At 34.4% G+C, this 19,980-nt stretch overlaps 1 protein-coding gene across 2 annotated transcripts in view; it reads right to left on the bottom strand.

Annotated features, from left to right (window-relative positions):
* Positions 1-573: 573 nt before the first annotated feature.
* LOC143541058 (putative glycerol-3-phosphate dehydrogenase [NAD(+)] 1, cytosolic) overlaps positions 574-19,980 on the bottom strand; it is a 55,225-nt gene continuing 35,818 nt past the window's right edge. Inside the window, exons 1-6 of one of the 2 annotated variants that reach the window (XM_077033974.1) lie at positions 3,948-3,966; positions 3,198-3,857; positions 2,236-2,457; positions 1,921-2,168; positions 1,691-1,830; positions 574-807 (exon numbers count right to left, since the gene is read on the bottom strand). In XM_077033974.1, coding sequence (XP_076890089.1) covers positions 684-807; positions 1,691-1,830; positions 1,921-2,168; positions 2,236-2,457; positions 3,198-3,855 — 1,392 coding nt within the window. In that variant the 5' untranslated portion in view covers positions 3,856-3,857; positions 3,948-3,966 and the 3' untranslated portion in view covers positions 574-683. Of the gene's footprint in view, positions 808-1,690; positions 1,831-1,920; positions 2,169-2,235; positions 2,458-3,197; positions 3,884-3,947; positions 3,967-19,980 lie in introns of those variants that run through there. The other variant, XM_077033973.1, reaches the window with a different exon arrangement.

The raw sequence follows: 19,980 nt of genomic DNA on the forward strand, positions 1-19,980 counted from the left end.
ATATAAAATGGGTAAATAAACACAATAAACTATCATGTATAATACATAACATTGTAAAAGGGACCAATACAAAAAAGTAAACTAATAATTTGAGTTTAATGCAAACTCCTACACTAAAAGCCAGATATCAAATCTTTGTACTATATGGTATATGCTATTCGGCAATACTATAGAAACTAGTGTAGCCAAAAAAATTTTCATGCAGGTTCGTTATTTTTCGGTATTCGGATCTAAGATCCAGGTATGACATTGATAGATGCTAGTGCATAGTACTCGGGATCTAAGATCCAAATTTGACATTAAATGCTAGTGCATACAATTTAGCACAAACTAAATGTTTTTGCAGGTTCCCTGGTGAAATTTTATAACCAACATAATTTTCGGTTCAAGCTTTGTAGTTTCTGACTTTCTGCTACAACGCATGTTTCACAGACGAAGAAATTGAAAACCGGATATGTTAGATCCTGATGCAATACTTCTAGAGCAACATGCTCATGGCTTGAATTTTAAACAACAGAATGCAGATGTTCATTTAGGACAACTAGATACATAACTTTCAAAATATTAGCATCTGGAAAATACCATAATCATTTCATAGGAACTTATGGCAGCTATAATCATTAATAATAAACATGTTGCAAATGTTCTTATTATTACTCGATAGACATCCAAACAAGGTGTGATCAAGGCTGACCAAGAAGTGAAGGCTTGTAGAACGCATGACTCTGAGCAATCTCAATTCTTTCACGCGGATCATTCAATCTTTCGTCTCTGAGTGCCTCAAGAATCGCTCGTGAATCTTGTTCCCTGAAAGCCAAAAATCATGTTGGAAGTTGTAACTACCTATTAATGTGTTATAAATAAAGACGGGTCCCAATTTCTCTTTTGTTTAAAACTTTAAATTAAGCAATCCTTTCTTCATGTCTTGTCATCAAAAGATAAGCTTGATATGTTTAATGACTCCATCAATAAAGTTGCACCGAATGTATTAATTACTAGTTGTCAAAATAAGATGACAAGTCTACACATGGATTTTAATTGTAGGGGCAAGCCTTCAATTATATGTTAGATTACACTATTGTAACAGAACATCATGGGGTCAAGTCAAGAAACAACCCCTTTTTATTAATTTCCGTTTACAAAGTCGGTCTATTTTATTCTACTATATGATATTTCCACAACTGATTTCCAGCTATGTTACATGTAAAGTTATGCATTTGCATATTTTATCGGGAACATGCGTTTAAATGAAAGATTATCTCTTCATAGGCATATAAATGAGCAGAACGTTCAAAGAACAGTTCACGAACCCTTCTGCAAGAAGTTCGTTTATTTAATAAACAAACGAGCAATAAACATGAACATAGGCCTCGTTCGTTCATTTATTCGTTCACTTACGTTCATGTATATAGTTTTCGTTTGTTTGAGTTCATTCGTTAACATATTCATTTAAAATTTAATAACTTTAAAGGCCCAACAAATTGTTATTCACATTTAATAGTTTTAGCTCAGTCTTGTTCATTTGTACCGTTAACGAATGAACATGTTCATTTTCTCAACAAACAAACACGAACAAGAAACCCCGTTCGTTTAACTGTTTGTGTTCAAACGTCCGTAAGCTTAAATTTAAATGAACGAACACGAACGAGCATGCTCCGTTCGTGTTCATTCGGTTCGTATACAAGCCTACCTCTTTATGAGTATTTTGTATAACGTCTTCAAGATGGGACACAATTCAACCGGTGCAACAGGCTTCTTTTCATTCGGATGCAATACACTCAAGCTTGATTGACTCAAAAGCTCATAAAATGCCCCCACAGCAGATACTCCCTATAAACCCAAAAAAAAAAAAGAAAAAAAAAACATTAATTAACAATAACTAAACAATAAAAAAAGGGGAAATTATTAAATTAAGTGTACCTGAATCATCCCTTTACCACTAATGCTATCACCCATATCAAGACTCAATTCTCCTTTTGCAATCATTTGCCCGTACCATGCGTTACGCCCTTTCAAAAGTGTCACATAAGTATCTGCAAGCAACGGGCCCGCAAGTTTTTCGGGCTCTTCGGTTAATAAATGAGTGATGAATATCATCTCCGATGTGCAGTGTGCAAAATACACCGATTTGCTGGTTGCACTTTCGTTGGTCAAACTTGCTACCATTCCTGTAATTAATAAAACCCAAAATCAATTATCCCGTTCAAATATGATGCAAAACATATTTCATCTTACCGGCTCCAATTGCATAAACATTTTTTAACCCTCCCATAACTTCATGTGTGACAAGATCACTATTGTCCCATACTATAAAATGCGGTTGCCTTAAAAACTTTGCAAGCGGTATCCTCCACTTTTCGTCCCCGCAAATTCGTGCATTCGCGTATTCTTTGTTGTAAATTTCAGAAGCAATATTTGGTCCACCAAGATATAATATGTTTTCCTTTGGAACTCCAGCTATAACAAAAAATATATTATTACAATTGATGCAAAAATGTGTCAATTTGGGTTGTACCATTGCTAACTAGTCAAATGTTAACTATGCTAAAATTACAAAATTTAGCTAAAAAAGAGTCGAGTCAAACAGCTAATACGACACGCAATACATACTCGAGGATTTACAACCTCCTAAAGTGGTTTATTCATAAATCAGGACATTATTTTTAATAAGTTTTTGTAATCATGTTAACTGAATTAGCTATCCCTAAAAATAAATAAATAAATAAAAACAAAAAAATGTATTGACCGTCAAATCAACTCATATTAAATGAATTAACTATTCATAAAAGGAAAGTAAGAAAACAAAAATTGTTTTGACAGTCAAATAAACTTGACCACCAGTCAAATATTGTACGGTTACATGTGTCCAAGAAAGAGTCGGCTTTAAGATACAAAACACAATGCACCAATATTTCAGACAGTCGCTACATTTGTGCCCTTGGTTAAGTGCAATTCAAAAAATCAACCCTCTTTGATCTTCATAGCATGAACGCTAATCTAGGAACATCAAGTTTGTCTCAATGTAAAAACTTAAACATCACAAATCAGACTTTCTTGTAACAATCTATGCACACAAATTAATACAATCTAAACAAGGTAAATTCTTATACGCCAACATATCAATCAAATCAGAAAATTCATCAAGATATAATAATATCACAAGAATTAAAGACTAATTCAAGATTAAAAACACTTACTTGCCCTGCTGATCATCTGTGTCGGAGTAATAATATGAGGAACAGGATCTAAAGCCGCTTCTATACCCTTTGACAACGAGATAATAATCGGTGGGCTAATTCTCTCCTTCCAATATTTACTAATTTCTTCAAAAACCTCACGCGTTTCAGTCGAAGGCAAACCATTAACCACAATATCAGCATCCCAAACCGCTTCTTGCAAATTAGTAACAACTTTCATGGGACAAAGAGGCGTATCCACCATATTCAAACAAAACCCGTCTTTCAAAATCTCATCAGCATAAAGAATCCGGTCACCTAACCTTGCTTCAACATACTTCAAATATGCACACCGTCTAATTAACCTCCTCAACACATCTTCCCTTGAATTAATCACTTCAAACAAATGTTCAGCAGTGGCTCGATCAACCGTCCTCCCACCCCTTCTCCATATCCTAATTTGAACCTTGTCACGAAACCGACCGTACGAATCTTGAAGCAGAGCCGCAAACACACTGCCCCACGCACCCGCACCGACTCCCACAATCTTTAACAAATCATCATCAGATTTTCCAAGAACGCGTCTAAACTCATCTAGCTTTTCCTCTAAACCGTTATTATGCGAAACCGCCCCGTTTGAAAGCAGATTCGGCATCATAACCTCAATGCTTCCCACCATAACTTTCAAAATAAAAACCCTAATTTCACTTTTGTGATCACAAGCCAACTGCAGTGGATTATATGAATAAAGTATATTGGTAGAATTCTCACCTAAATCAGAGCTACCCAAGAAAAGAAAAGATACTAATTGGCATATGCATTTGTCTAATATTATTACAAGCCCTAAAAGGCTAGCTAAAATCACAATGACTTAGTAAACTCAGACAAGGTTGGCAATTGGTTCACCTGTCCAACCATAAATCAAAATAAAAATATAATAATAAATTAAAGTAAAGGCAAAATCAACAATGAAGTAAGTAATCAGATAACAATACCTTTAAAATTATTGTAATGATGAAATTGGTGAGTGTAAATGAATGCGAACAAATGAAGTTAGGGTGTAAATGCATTTATTTATGATGATGATAAATTGGGTAAGGAGCATGAAGAAACACTAATCGACCCAGGCAAATTACAGATAATCTGGGGGTTAAATAGATGTTTCCCATGAGCGGTTAGATCCGGCTAAGATGGTTCTTCTGATAACCTGCAAAACAGACACCGTGAGCTCGTCACTGAGAAGGGGTACCTCCTTGTGACCACCCTCCGGCGTGAGAATCAGACTAGATTGCTCTTGAATATAAGTGTATATTAAGAGAATGACTAGAGCAGATATCAGGTAATATATCAAGATATGAGATATGAGAGAAGATATAAGATGAGATAATACCATTCCAAGGTGTTGGAGTATTTATAGCCGAAGGTAGGTTTCCGGCTGAATATATATAATGGAGGAAGAAGATTAAAAATATGGAAGAATGGGTTTCTGGTGGCATCTTCCATTCCGCCATTAATGAAGGTGGGTGAATCACGTTGTTCATTTTGCCTGCTTTCGTTTTTCAAAAACCCACTGTCTTCTGTTCTCTTCATCAACTCCTTTGTTGTTTTCTCTGGGTATTAATTACAGGTTGTCTTAAGGATGAGCCCCAACTCGGCTCGTTTAATGCACACATAGCCCGAGTTTAAGTTTGGCTCGTTTTGATTTTTAAATCTCGAGCTTAGCTGGTGTGGTTTTTCAAACTCAAGTCGACTCATTTACTATTTAATAATAACTAGGTTTGAAACCCGTCGAGTTGCGGCAGCGACTTGACGAAAATTCGGTCGGTATTGGTTAAGTTTGTCATGACACCTACATTAAATCAAAAAACTATATGTGAATACCCAAAATAGTGTCAGCATGCATACAACTTATGATGAAAGTGACACATATACAGTCGGTATCTAATGGAAAAATAAATTAGTAAACGCATAGCTTATGATATAAAAAATAATATAAGTAAAACAGATTTTATTTGGTTGGTAAATTACAGATGTTGTGATAAAAATTTGGTCGGTATCTATAGGTTCGCCACAACAATAGAACTAAACCTAAAATTAATTTCCAAAAACAGGCATATTTAAAAAACAAAACAAACATGGGCGTTGCAACGGCGAGTCGACATACATTCGCTTGCTAATGATTAGGTCCGTTGTTGTACCGGAAGTAAACATAAAACATAATTTAATCATTGGCTAGGTTTGTTAAGGTACCGAAACTAAATAAACAATAACACGGGTGTTGCGGCAACGAGACGTTACGTTTAATTTGCGTCGTTTAAATTCGTTACGATACCGAAACTAAATTTGAAACTTAATTTCCTCAAATTATTATACTTAAACTAAGCCTTTAAAAGAATTTAAATTGAAAGTACTTTAAAAAACGTGTCATAGCCTAACAAAAACAAAACAATAAATAGGTTAAAAAAATTATTATACTTTAAATAAACCTTTAAAAAAGAATTTAAATTGAAAGTCCTTTAAAAAAAACGTGTCATGGCCCACCAAAAATAAAACATTAAATAGGTTAAAACAAACATGATGCACATGCATGAACAGCAAAGGAATCGAACCCTGACAACTACAAGAAAGTTAGCATAGCACACTTTGGCTAACATACCATCACCATGCTTGCTACAATATTGAAACTAAAATCACAAATACTAAAATAGTGGCTTTCTAAAAAAAGTTATGACACCAACATTTGATATTTATCTATATATATAATTAGTTTTTATAAATTTATATCTAAATTTTCAATTGTCATACTTTAATATATATTATGTATTTATTTTTTCATAACACTATATATATTAATTAATAATTATTATATTATTATCAAAATTATATAAATGTTAGGCTCGTTTAAGCTTGTGAGCAGGATCGAGCTCGATAAGTGAAGCTCAAGCATAAATTCGTTTATTGAACGAGCTTACTTCTAGGCTCGGCATTTAAGCTTGGCACAATCAAATGTTGTCACGAGACAATCTCAAATAACTCATGAGCGGCTCGACTCGTTTGCACCCATGAGTAATGCCGACTATTTTGATTCTTCATTTCTTAAAAGGTCTTGTATAGATTCATTTGTTTCCTACGAAGATCATGCGTAGTCAAAACTTTCCATACTTAAGCGTTTTGCGAAACGTGGCAGTCCAGTAAGCATTAGAGAGTTTTGTAAAAGTGGTGTAATGGTAAAAAGCCTATAACTCTCATGCAAGCATTACCAGAAGTGCGGATATCTTGTTTTCATAATTTTAGAAATTAATTTAAGAGATTATAGTTTTTTAATTTAAGGAAAAATGAGTAAAAATCATCGAAGTATAACAGTTATGAGATAGATATATCTTAGATCTCCATTGTCTCTAAACCTTAGTGACGAGTGACCAATCTAATCATTAATTTCCTATGGCCTCCTGCCTTGACGGAATTAAAAATGACTCCAGGACTCCAGTTTCATAACAAGACTCAGAGATGTTGACAAAAGGAAATTTTTTATTTCATAACTGTTCTTCCCGAAGGAAGAACTTTTGGATATTTACATCATTTTCTCCTAAGGGGGAGCTTACTCACACATCGCTTAATGTTACACAATAAAACTAAAATTTTTGGGAGAGCATTCGATGCCTCTATCCCTTACATATGTTACAATATATAGAAAAAAATGAACGTAAAGTTCTTTTTGTTTACGTAAGTGCTTACGTAATCTTCTACATAATTGAACCCATGTGGGGTCCTAATCACGTGTCCTCCATTATTCGACTGAGAGTTTGTCACGTGTCCTCCGTTTTGTCTTCTGTGAATACATGTTCGACTTCAAAGTCTTCGGGACTAAGGGCCCTGGCTTTTGACCAAGCTGATTGGAATTCGTCTAAACTAATTAGATCGATTTCTTCATTTTGGATCTCTGTTCTTTTCTCCTTTCTTTTTTCAAATGGTGAATTTGAAAATCTAACCGGTGAGGTTTTCTTTGTTGTTACTACAGGCATGGGAATGATAGTAACCCTTAATGGTATTTCTTTTCTTCCAAATTCTACAGAATATCTTGTGGCTTCTTGTTGAGCTTGTAACAAAGAGCCAAATTTTTTGAAGGAAACCGTTGTATTCTGGACATATCTTGAGACAATAGCCCAGTCTTCATGGATTCCTCTGTGGTCTCCATAAAAAAATGACGTAGAATCTCATCTTTTTGATTTCCTGGAGATGTCATTTAATAGTTTTTGGCAAACTATCAGCTGTGAACGGATTTGAGTCGTCTTTACCAGAGCCGTTAGCTTTCAGACTAGAAGATGATTGTGGCTCATCTTTTGCCGTATGTATGCTTTTTCCCAAAGCATCAGGGGTCAACGGACTTGATTTTTCTTTACCTTTAGCCATTTGTAAAGGAATAGATTCTATTTTTAGACTTTTGTCTTCCTGTACAGAATTTACAGTTTTGGCGTTAAGCAATTCATTGTATAACGCAATTTGTTGTTGCATTACTATTAGAAGAATGTTTTCTTTTAGGCGTAGAGCCTTGATTTTTTTTTCTCTTCTTCCATCACATTTCTTTTCTAAATATGGGTGTGATGTATTTGGTGAAAGAGACGTATCGTATTTATAGAAAAAGGTTAAGTCATTGCTTACGCATTTTGAAAGTCACGTGTTAAGCTATCAACTAACACGTTTTTTGGTCATTCATGATGTTCAATATTAAAGGAATATCTTGAAAACCACATTTGCCATCTGACTAGGCGTCCTTGTTTGTTATCTCCTAAAATTTTTGTTTTTAGGAAATAAATGAAGTTTTTATTATCTGTCCTGACCAGAAATTTTACAAATGATAGATAATTAGAAAACTTTGAAATGGTGTTTTTTACTGCCAGTAATTCTTTTTCATTACTGTGGTAATTCTTTTCAGCTGGTTTGAAACTTCCAAAGGTGTATTTACAAATTTTCTCTTTGTCAGCTGTTTTTGCTTTTAAGACCCTCCCCAAAAATTATTTGAGGCATCGGTTTCAATTATAAGGGAGTCTTCTTCTTTTGGAAGATAAAGTTTTGGAAAACATGTTAAATTTTTCTTTATCTTTTTAATGTAGCCTGTATCGGATTTTTCCAGTCCCACACGTAGTCCTTTTTTAGTTTTACCTGTAACGGTTTTCTGAGCTCTGCTAGCTTCGGGATGTAGATTTCTGCATAAGTTAAAATACCTAGAAATCTCTGTAGATGTTTTTTGTCTTCTAAAGTATCTGGAAATTTATGTAAATTTTTCAAAATATGTTTTTACGGACAATGAGTTCCTTGATATATCTCTAGACCTAAGAAATTTATCTTTGTTTTAAAAAGATTTGCTTTTTTTTTTGACAAAATTATTCCGTATTTTTCAATTGTTTTTAGAACTCATAAAACATGAAAATAGTATTGTTCCTCAGAGTTAGAAAATATTATAATATCATCTACATAGACGATACAATAATCTTCTAGTCCTCTTAAAGCATTTGGCCTATGTCTTTGAAATATGGTAGTTGCTTGTTTTAATCTGAAAGGGACTACCTTCCATTGATAATGACCATCAGGACATGTAAATGCAGTTAATAACTGAGATTCTTCATTTAACAGTACTTGCCAGAAACCACTTTTGCAGTCGAAACTAGAAAATATGGTTTTTCCTCTTAAGGGGTTAATAATTCTTGCATGCAAGGAAGATTATGACTATCTCCTATTGTTGCTGCGTTAAGCACTTTATAATTTACGACCATTCGCTTTTTTCCTCTTCTTTTCTCAGCTTCATTTTCAACTAGAAAAGCCAGTGACATATGAGGTGATTTACTTGAAACAATTAATTTTAACTCAAGTAACTCTTTAATTTGTTTGCTAAACTCTTCTCTGTCCTGTGGACTATATTTCATTGGATTTACTCTGATTACAGTCTGAGGGTCTATTAAGTTTATTGACGTCTTCATCCAGTTTTTGGATTTTTTCTAGGTCAATAGGATTTTCTGAGCATACTTTTTCAAGTAATGCTTATGTTTTTTGGTATTTTGGTATTTCAAGGAAATATTTTTCTTCTGGTTTTATAACTTCTTGAGTTATATTCGTATCGGGGATTTGTTTTATTTTTGAATCCTTTTTCTTTGATTTAAGAAAATTAGGTTTCCCTACCCGAAGTGCTTTAGTTATTTTCTTAATCAGAATCATTTCTTGATTAACATGGAAAGATATTCTGTCTAACCATTGTGTAAAAGGTCCATACAGCTGACAGAAATTATTTCAAATAAGCAGATATATTCCAGATTTCTGTTGATAAATCGTAGGAATAAGGAATGGTTCTCCTGAAAAATAAACTATAAGATTTCTACAAACCTTATTTAGTTTAATTGTTTCTTCATTAGCAATTGTTACTTTAATATCTTTAGGTGTGTTTCCCAAAGTTCTTCAGGAATAACATATTTACTCGCTAAACAGAGACTTGCTCCGGTGTCAACATAGCAATGTAAAGTTATTGTTTTATATCCTTTAAGAAAAATTTTTCCATTGATATAAATAGAGTTGGGATTGGTTATATTAGCATAACCAATTCTTATTGTTTTATAATATTTTGACAAAACTGTAATTTGCCTAATTCATTTTCTTCCCGCTTAGGGTTTTAGTCATTCAAAGTCAATGGAATCGTCAGAAGAGTCGTATTTGACTGTTACTGAATATACATGAGTATATCCATCATAAATATTTTCAGAAGGAAAATACCCTTCTTCTTTCGCATCTAGAATAAGCTTGTTTTCTCTGGGAATTTTTGTCAGTTAGGACATTCGTTGGCATAATGTCCCTCCTCAGAACATATCCAACATCTACATTTTTTCTTTCCTTGCGGAGAGATCTTTGATTCTTCTTTTGAAAAATATTTACCAAGTATAAATTTTCTTTTCTTGGTTTTCCAAAACCTTCTTTTTGTTTTTATACTTTCTTTTATACTTCTTTTTGAAGTATTTTTTATCTTTGGGTGTGTAACATCCCGAAATTTCAAGATAATATCAATTATATTACTTAATAATAGAGGGAAAGTTTACTCGGGTTATCAGGAAATAAATAAAAAAATAGGAGTTGGTATGGGTCGGGCTAGTGTTGGGTAATGGATGTGGGTTGTGGACTTGGATTAATTAGGATGGGTTAAATGAGAATGGGCCTTAGGTCCATGGGATCTCAGGGATATAAATACCCCCAAAATCCCAAAAATATCTTCATTTACATCTATTTCTTCACACACTCAAAACACACACATTCTAACCGATCAAGATTCGAAGCCGAGACCCGAGATTTTGCTGATAGATCTGAGTTGGTAAGGTAAGAACAAATCCAACAAAGCTAATATTACTGAAAATGGTTAGGATTGGAAGGGTTAACCGGACCCGAAACCCAAACTGCCCAAATCGGACCCCTAAAACGTCGATTTTAGGCCGATTTGATGGTTGGGATTTGTAGGCGCCGACCATACGATTCCGTGGGTACCAAAATCGAGTTATTTGGCTAAGAAACGAAGGATTTATGGGCAAACAGATCTGCAGCGCGATAACTTCGCCTGCAAGAATAAGTTCGCCTGATGAACTTCGCCTTCAAACGTAACTTCGCCTTCAAGCGTAACTTCGCCTAAGGATAACTTCGCCTACGGCCAAGTTCGCCTAAGGTATAACTTCGCCTGAAGCCAAGTTCGCCTAAGGTTTAACTTCGCCTGAAGCCAAGTTCGCCTAAGGTTTAACTTCGCCTGAAGCCAAGTTCGCCTAAGGTTTAACTTCGCCTGAAGCCAAGTTCGCCTAAGGTATAACTTCGCCTGAAGCCAAGTTCGCCTAAGGTTTAACTTCGCCTGAAGCCAAGTTCGCCCGAGGTTTAACTTCGCCTAAAGTGAAGTTCGTTTAGAAAATAAATTAAAAACCTACTGGAAAATGTGTTAAGACAGTTATTGGAAATAAAATTTTTCCAAGCTGACCTGGCAGCTCGACCCCAGCCAGGGGCTCTGCCCCTTGGACCCTGCTAGGGGCTGCCGCCCCTAGACCCCGCTGCCAGGGGCGCTGCCCCCGGACCCCCGTTCGTTGTGGATCATATAAAGATAGAAATACATTATGAGAAGTGATAGTTAATTGATACGTATACTTGTTATACAGTCAGCCGTGCACAACTGAAGAAAGGGATTACGATTAACGGTGAACGTAACCGTGTTCAGGTGAGTTTCTAGCCCCATTCCTTGTTATGTTTTCGGGGCTGTGTGCATACTCGATGTGTTGTTAATACATTTATCCTAAGTGATAAGTGTATGTCATATGTGATATAGGTGATAGGTATGAATGATTGCTTGTCGGTACGCGAACGATCTTCGGATATTGCGCGTACTGTCAGGTTATAAATGAAGGTACGAATATTATATATGGAAGATGTACGAATGTTTCAAATGAATACTTGTCGGGGCGTGAACGATCTTCGGATATTGCACGTGTCGACAAGGGGTATGTTGTTAAATGAATGAGGTAAAGAATGCCTAGAGTGTTCTTATGTTATAATATAAGTATGTGTATATAGGTACACGAATGGCATGTGAGTTCTATGTTCGACATGGTAAGTTAGGATGGCAAATCCCTCTAGCTTCTGTCGGACATAGACTCGGCAGGTGATGGCGTAGTTAAGGACTGCGAGCCTTATACGTGATGTAGATGATATATGTAAATGTAGATAGGTGTCAGCATAGGAAAGGGCTGTGAACCTTATACGTGCTGATTTTGTAGCATAGGGGAGGACTGCGAACCTCGTACGTGCTATGAATTAGGTTGCAACATAGGGAAGGGCTGTGAACCTTGTACGTGTTGTGGATGTATGTCAGCATAGGAAAGGGCTGTGAACCTTATACGTGCTGATTTTGTAGCATAGGGGAGGACTGCGAACCTCGTACGTGCTATGAGTTAGGTTGCAACATAGGGAAGGACTGCGAACCTTGTACGTGTTGTGAATGTATTTCAGCATAGGAAAAGACTGTGAACCTTATACGTGCTGATTTTGTAGCATAGGGGAGGACTGCGAACCTTGTACGTGCTATGAATTAGGTTGCAACATAGGGAAGGGCTGTGAACCTTGTACGTGTTGTGGATGTACTATGGTATAGGGAAGGACCGCGATCCTTGTACGTACCATAAATGGTGAACATAGGTAAGGACTGCGAACCTTGTACGTGTTCACAACCTTGAGTACAGGTATAGACGGTGAACTATGAACGTACTCTCGGTAGACTGAGGATAGTGATTGTAGATATGTATGTATGTTTGGTAGCAAGTATGTATGTAGAACAGAAGGGTAACTAGTAAAGTATGGATATGTATCTACGGATATGTACGTATGTGTATGTATTGTATGGCGTTCGATTAACTAGAACTCACTCAGCGTAGCTGACTTTTAGTATGCACGCAGGTGAGCTGATTATAGAGTTAGCATGAGGATGACACACGGCATGGATTGAACGGCTGGCATCTGAAGAAAGAAGTAAAGATGTTTTAAATATAAAGTTTTGTGTTATGGTATTAAAAGAAAAGATTTAATGTTTTGTAACAAATGATTGATGTTTTATATTCCGCGAAAAGTTTTAATAAACTCTGATTTGAAGAACTGTGTTTATGAGTAAATCCGACGCTAAAGTAGGGTCACCGGGTTCGGGGCCTTACAGGGTGGGTCACATCTAAAGGATAATTGAGGCGTTTCAATTAAAGTACTGCAACAGTTTTTGTTAAATCTTTTTAATTATTTTTGTTTGTTGGAGAAATCACAATAAACTGCAATTTCTTCTTTAACAATCCTTGTTGCAAATCCGAGGGAATGCATAGTTAAAGGGTTCTTTTCTTTGTTCCATCTTTCTTTGGCATTTTCTTCTACGATGGGGGTTTTCATTAAGTAGGCTTCTATCCAGAAATGATATTCACCCTTACTTAACTTGTATAATTTTTGCTCAAATAAGCAAGTAAAATCGTCTAAAAGACATATATCACATAATTGTGTTTTCCTAAGATTTTGCCTTGCTTTTTCCAGCAATTTTTGATTTTCTTGGTCTTTATTTGTGAAAAAATCAAGACATAAGAACATCATATACATGGCATTGATTATTTGATCAAAGAGGTCTATACCATGCATATTTTCATTCCAAGTTGTGCCTTTAAGGAAGTCTTGGATGATTCCTGAAGATTTGTGCTCTATTGATAATAGTAATGTCTTAGCATTAGAGAACTCTTCTGGATCAGACTGGATAATGAGACTAATCTCGGTATTCCATTTGTCTATAACTTCTTTTTTTTTTTCAAGATCAAATATACAGTCTATTTTAATGGTGTCAATTGCGGTTGAACTTCCATTATTAGAATTTGGTATACCTTTGTGATAAGGCATAGAAAATTATGTATGTTTCTTTTTGTGGCTAGTATAACTAGTACTGGCTCGATTTGTTCTACTATTGTACATAGGAGTTTCTTCATCTGAAGAAATTTCATCTTCAGTTATAGGTTCGGAAGTGATTTCTTTTTCAGATTTAGGTTCCTTTATAGTGAAAACCTGTTTTGGAAAATATTTGTCTCTAAGACTCTTATTTTCAGAAAACTTTTGTTCGCATTCTTTATCACTTAGTGACATTAATTGAACTAGTTCACGTATTTGCTCGGCTGAGCATGTCTCAAGCAGGCTATCAAAGATTTGCTCTAGTTTTGAGAAATAGAACTCATTTTTTAGTTTTGTTAAGCTTTTGAATTTCTTTTTCAAACTTTTGTTTTTGCTTTATTATCTCAGATATAATTTTTAATTTGTCACCTGGATGCATATTCCAATTGTCATGAATTATGCCGAGTTTTTGAATTATGTGGCATTTTTCTGTTTGAAGGTCAATCTCCATATTAGTCATTATTGCTCTAAAACACGTCACATGGGTTTTATAGACTAGCACATGGATTCGGACATCTTATGACATCTTTTGTCGAGTCTTTACAATTCTCTAAGAATTGTTTCTTTTGATATTTTATTGTTCTTTTGTACCGAAAGGCCATTTTAACGCATTTGGACACTTAGAACTTCCTAATGACGGATTTCCTACATTAAAGTTAGGAAAAGAGTATTTTTGAAATCTTCCTTTTTCATTGAAAATTTTAGTGTGCTGTTCTAGCTTTTGAGGCTTAACTTCCTCTATTTTATCAATTTTTTCTGATACATCTTTAATGATCTTTGCGGCTATAGCCTCTTGATTTCGTTAGTAGATAATTTTTCTACTTTATTAATTAGATCTCTAATTAATTCTTCTAACTTTACAAGAGAACTCATGTTATAATTATAAGAGTTTTTCTTGCTTTAAGCTTAAAAAGTTTCTTCCTAGAATTGGTGTTAAAGACATTATATTCCTATAACCTCTTTAAGAATTTCTCCATATTTATCTATTCTTTCTGACATAGATTATATTAATTGTGCTTCTGTAGAAGTAGAAGCTGGTTCTCTAATTCTTAGAGTATGTTCAGAAAAGCTATGTCTGGGTCTAGACTCTAGAATTTGTTTATTTCGAGCTATATTAATTGCCTAATTTTCCTGTAATTGTGAGGGTTTTGTAAATTTACTTTCCTCAACTGTTCCTATATCTGAGAATATATCTTCGATTGTTATACTCTCTTTTCTTTATACTCTATATAATGAGTACTGTTGGTTATAGCATACGATATTAAATAATTAATCGTAAATACTTTATTTCCTGGTTCCATAAGATAAGTTCTTTCACACTGATATATGAAACTAAGAGTTTTATCGAAATCTTTTGAATCTCGATATAAAGCAAATTTAGGATATACGGTATACATAAATTTACCATATGCTAAATTTCCTTGTACTGCCCCTAAGAGAGCATCTTGTCTAATCATAATGATTCTATTATCAACAACAACCATTTTAATAGGAAAATTAATTCCACCCCTGAATTGTGCTTTTAGTAGGATTTTTACTACTCCTATATGCACTATGTTCATTGATTTTCTTAATTCGGGTTTAATAGTCAAAAGTCTTTTTGCTATTTCTCCTCTTGCTAAGAGTGGCAAAAATATTTTTCCCGGTGTATCCTTTATGTGTACTGGAAATTCTTCAGTATTAAAGCAGAAAAGGATTTTATTTTTTCTAGAAAAAGCTTTTGAAACTAGGCTTTGTACACTATTAGGTAGATTAAAAACCTGTCTATTATCAAGTTTGAACTTAAGCTTGCTTATTTTTGTTAATTAGTCAGAATTAATCATATAATCTGACTGAAAACCTCTTTCGTTTTCACTAAATTTGATAAGTTCAATATTTTGTTGGTATGATTCTTCATAATCATCTTCAATTAGAAAATTTTTAATTTCCATTTTTACTGAGCACAAGGCTTAGTGTTTAATTTATTACTGAGCACAAGGCTCTAACATTAATTTTTAAAAATTTGAGCACAAGGCTCTGATTTCCTCTCTCTCTTACACAAACAACCTAAAACGCTACCTCTTACAAAGTTATATACATAACTTTAAAACCCAAGACTTGGAAAATGGAGGGGGGGAGGGTGTAAAAGAGAGTTTTGAGCCTAAACACCACCCACAATTCTCCCAGTAATACACATGTTCTAAAAAACGAATTAACTTTATGAATGATTACATTTAGCCTACTCCATGATATATTAATAGTTTGGGTATACACGTAGCATGCTTGATTATTTTAAAGACTCTCAATATATCTCAAGTAATTTACTAACATATAACCCTTTGTATGGTTGTAGATGATTTCGATCAAGTTTTCGGCGTATATATGCATGTGCCATCATCTTTTTCTAATTTATTTTTAAATTTGTGACATTCGTGACAAAACCGGATACACCTCAGTATTTACAAATCGAATAAGCGTTTAACCGCTTATTGCGTAACGAATGAACGGATAACCAAACAGGTCTGGTTATGACCCAGATATCTCAGGGGGGGGCATCTATAAGCAATATACGTTGAATATAAGCCAGCATATTAGTATTATAACCTTAGTTCGATAGCAAACCAGTTAAACGAAAACATACTCGTTTAACTACCCGCTATGGATTTAAACGCGAAAGATAGTTACAAAACAAGCATTATATCATCCGTTAAGCGGAAAAAGACTTACAAAACATTTATTTGAAATTTTTAATTGATTCGTGAAAATATTTTTGATTTTTACAAAAAAATACTATGCTTTTATAAACTTACACAAAAATAGTCGAAAAACACTCGTTTTCGCACTGTTTGTCGTACCTGAGATATATTTTGCACAAAAAATTGAAACCAAAATAAAATTGGACTCAGCCTTTCATGTTCGGGAATGTAAATCGAGAAAATTGGGCCAAATGGGCCCAAAAGGGGGCCCAACTGGCTTAGCCCGCCAAAGTTGAAAAAAAAACCATTAACATTATTATATTTATGTTTCTTTTATACTAAGTAAACCTTAGATATTTTGAGAACCAAATTCCAGAAGTTTAACATCTTCCCCAGCTGCTCTTTCACAATATCCATGAAAACTAAGGTATTTTGGCAAGAACAATCAATTTTATACATGTTTTAACTTGTTTGATTACATATAATCATAGTTTAATTACCAAAAATCATTCCTAATCATGAAAAAACCTTTAAAATGGTCCAAAATCATTTTTTGATCACAGAAATGGTTAGGAATCAGAATCATACTCCTTTTCGGCCATAAACACAGATTAAAAGGTTTAAACGGTGTTTTTACGGTCCAAAAGTTTGGTTTAATACCCTAGCCGAAACCCTAAGTTCCAAGGCTGCCATATTGATGAAACATGCTTGGTTTGTGAGATAGGACCTGTACTTAGCTTATATAGAAGCACGAGAACGCGGAAATTGAATTAGGAGAGTGAAAACGAGCGAAAACCGCAAAGGTATTGTCGAATTGCTCGATTAAGGGCTGTTTAGGTTAAGGTTATTATGTGCATGTTGTTAGGTTATAAATTTTTAAGGGACATCAGGGACAATATGATTGAGTTTCTATTCAAATTTGGTAATTTTTCGACCATCCGAGAATATTTGGCGAATTTATTACCGATTTGGGACGTTTATTTGGGAAAAATACACAAAATACTTTAAAAATTATCAAATTTTATGGGGAACTCATACTTGGTATAATTATATTACATATAAAATTTGGGGTCATTTGGAAAACCCTAGCTATGTTTTGTGGATTCGCGTTTATTTGTGTTTTCATAGTCGTTTTCGGCTCGAAAAAAGTAATTGGCAAGGTTTTTAGCTTATGGAATTTTTATAGGTTGTTAGGGAAAGTATGTTGATCACTCAGGAATTTTGGCGGATTTTTCAGAAATCGTTTGGTATAAATAGATGATTTTCGAGTTAAATATAGAATATAAAACAAATTTTTATCAATTAATAAATCATTAAATAATTTCAGAAATATTTTTATCAAAATATACATATTTTAATTGATATGGCTAAATTTTGATAATTTAATGATAAACAGATAATTAATTATGCTAATTTGAATAGTAAACAAATCCAATTCTGATAAAAACCGACGAGTTCGTGATTAACGAACCTGTTGGAATATCAGAACATCAAGAGTGATTAAAAATCATACTTTTGGGTTAATTAAGTGAAAACGAACGTTTTGTGAGAAATCCGGACAATTTGAGTGAATTGTACGCATTTTTCTCCAAACCAAACTAAATAAACGGAAATGAGCCCCGTGGCGAATCCAGGCCCTTAATTTGTGATATTTCTTTGTAACTTAATCATTTTATCAACCAACACGTTTACCCAAGTTTACATCCGCATAACTGTTCTCTAAAGGCGTAAACGAATAACTTGGCCCAGCTGATGAAACGAGGAAACTGAGCCAAGTTCGGTTTTAAGTATTAAACATTGAACAAAATCACAATCTAAGCCTATTGACACTTTATGATGGGCGTATATATTCAGATTAGATATACAGCCTAGTTTTGTATTGAGATTATAATAATATTAAAATATTAATATTATTATAATATTCATTATAGGGACTAGTGAACGAGTCAAAACAAACTGCGAGCTTACAATGTACCTTTGTATCGGACCTCTACTAAACCGTGAGTTTCATAACCCCACTTTTAAACTGTTTTTACGAATTTTTGGAGTGAAAAACAAGTTGATGCATATCTATATACTCGGAAGTGTTAATACACAAAAGTCCACACGAACAAAGTGATTAACTTCGAGCCGGTGGCTTGTGAATAGTACTACTGGTTTGACAAACCCAAACGGAGGCAACACGGTTTACTGAGAATTTGATGCTGTTGCACATGACCATAATTATACAAACACGCTATGTTGTGTTAGACATAGCTACTCGGGGCATGTTGTGGGCGGAAGGGGGGCCACAGTGGTTGATTGAGCGTGGGAAATGAAGGCGCGTAGCGCAAACAAATAGTCAAGGCTTCACTGTAGCTTAGCATAATTACATCATAAACATACAAACAAACGTACTTGTGAATGTACAAACATACACACTTGCATATTTACATACTACAATTGTTATACGTACAATTGATTTCTTGAAACTTGTGAAGCTCACCAACTATTTGTAGTTGACCTGTTTTAACATGTTTTTCAAGTATACCAGACATGGACTAGAAAGTCAACGTGCTACGTGTTTGACTTGCGATCAATGCTGGATGAATTTATGCAAGTGTGCTAGTAAGATGTAAAGCCGATTAACGGGCTAGATTTAGTTTGTATCACCTAGTTATAAACGAAGTTAAATCGATGTAAAATATTCTAAATTTGTTTGTATTGTTCTTTATAAACAATGTGGTTGATACCAGTGTAACACCCCAGCTAAAGCGGAAACGCCTGAGTGTGACGTACAGATTGCTCAAACACACGTGACACTATTAGATGGCCATAATAACATTATTTCATTTAAATCATCATGTAACACAAGTTTATTAAATACAAGTTGTAAACAAGTAAACGAAACAATAAGTTGTTCTTTGAATATCCTATAAGCATTCTATGTGTCTTCTAACCTTCATCATCGTATCCCTATACCTGTAGCATATGAATAAAATAAAGTTAGCTATGAACATAGCTGGTGAAAATCCCACAGTTCGATATAATACGTAAAAATCATACAATTCCATGAAACTTATGAAATGAGAACATAAGGGTTCTTTACACTCGATGCAATGAACCTGAGTGTAAAGAACAAACGAATGTCCTTTCCAGTTGGGGCTACCAACGTACTCGGATTTGAGGTCCCTTTTCCACTCAATACAAATGGACCTGAGTGCAATGGGGGGCGTATGATCATACTTATTGAGGCAACCACTTGAAATCCACGTATAAAACAAATAAGCAAGTAAGCACACAAGTCCATGATATGAATTGTAGTTTATAAGCAAAAATTGTAATTCTTGAGGTTTGTGTCACACCCCAACCTAAGGCGGAAATGCCGGGGCGTGATCCTATTGCTCACAGCTCGAAGATACTATCATAAATATAAATGACAATATTTAATTAATTATTTTATTCAAATAATACACATAATAATTAAATACAACCAAACAATTCAAATAAATAAATACAACAAGTCTAAATCCATGTATGTCTTCATTATAATCCTAAGGTCTTTCTAAGTGTCCATCCTTCAACTCAGGCAACCTGCATATGCGTAGAAAATGAAGTTTTGTCAACAAACATGTTGAGTGAGTTTATCACCAATTTATGACACAAAAATCAATATATAA

The sequence above is a fragment of the Bidens hawaiensis genome, unplaced genomic scaffold, assembly GCF_021521415.1.
Source record: "Bidens hawaiensis isolate Kalapana, Puna unplaced genomic scaffold, B.hawaiensis_p1.1 tig00012466_1, whole genome shotgun sequence".
Taxonomy (NCBI): domain Eukaryota; kingdom Viridiplantae; phylum Streptophyta; class Magnoliopsida; order Asterales; family Asteraceae; genus Bidens; species Bidens hawaiensis.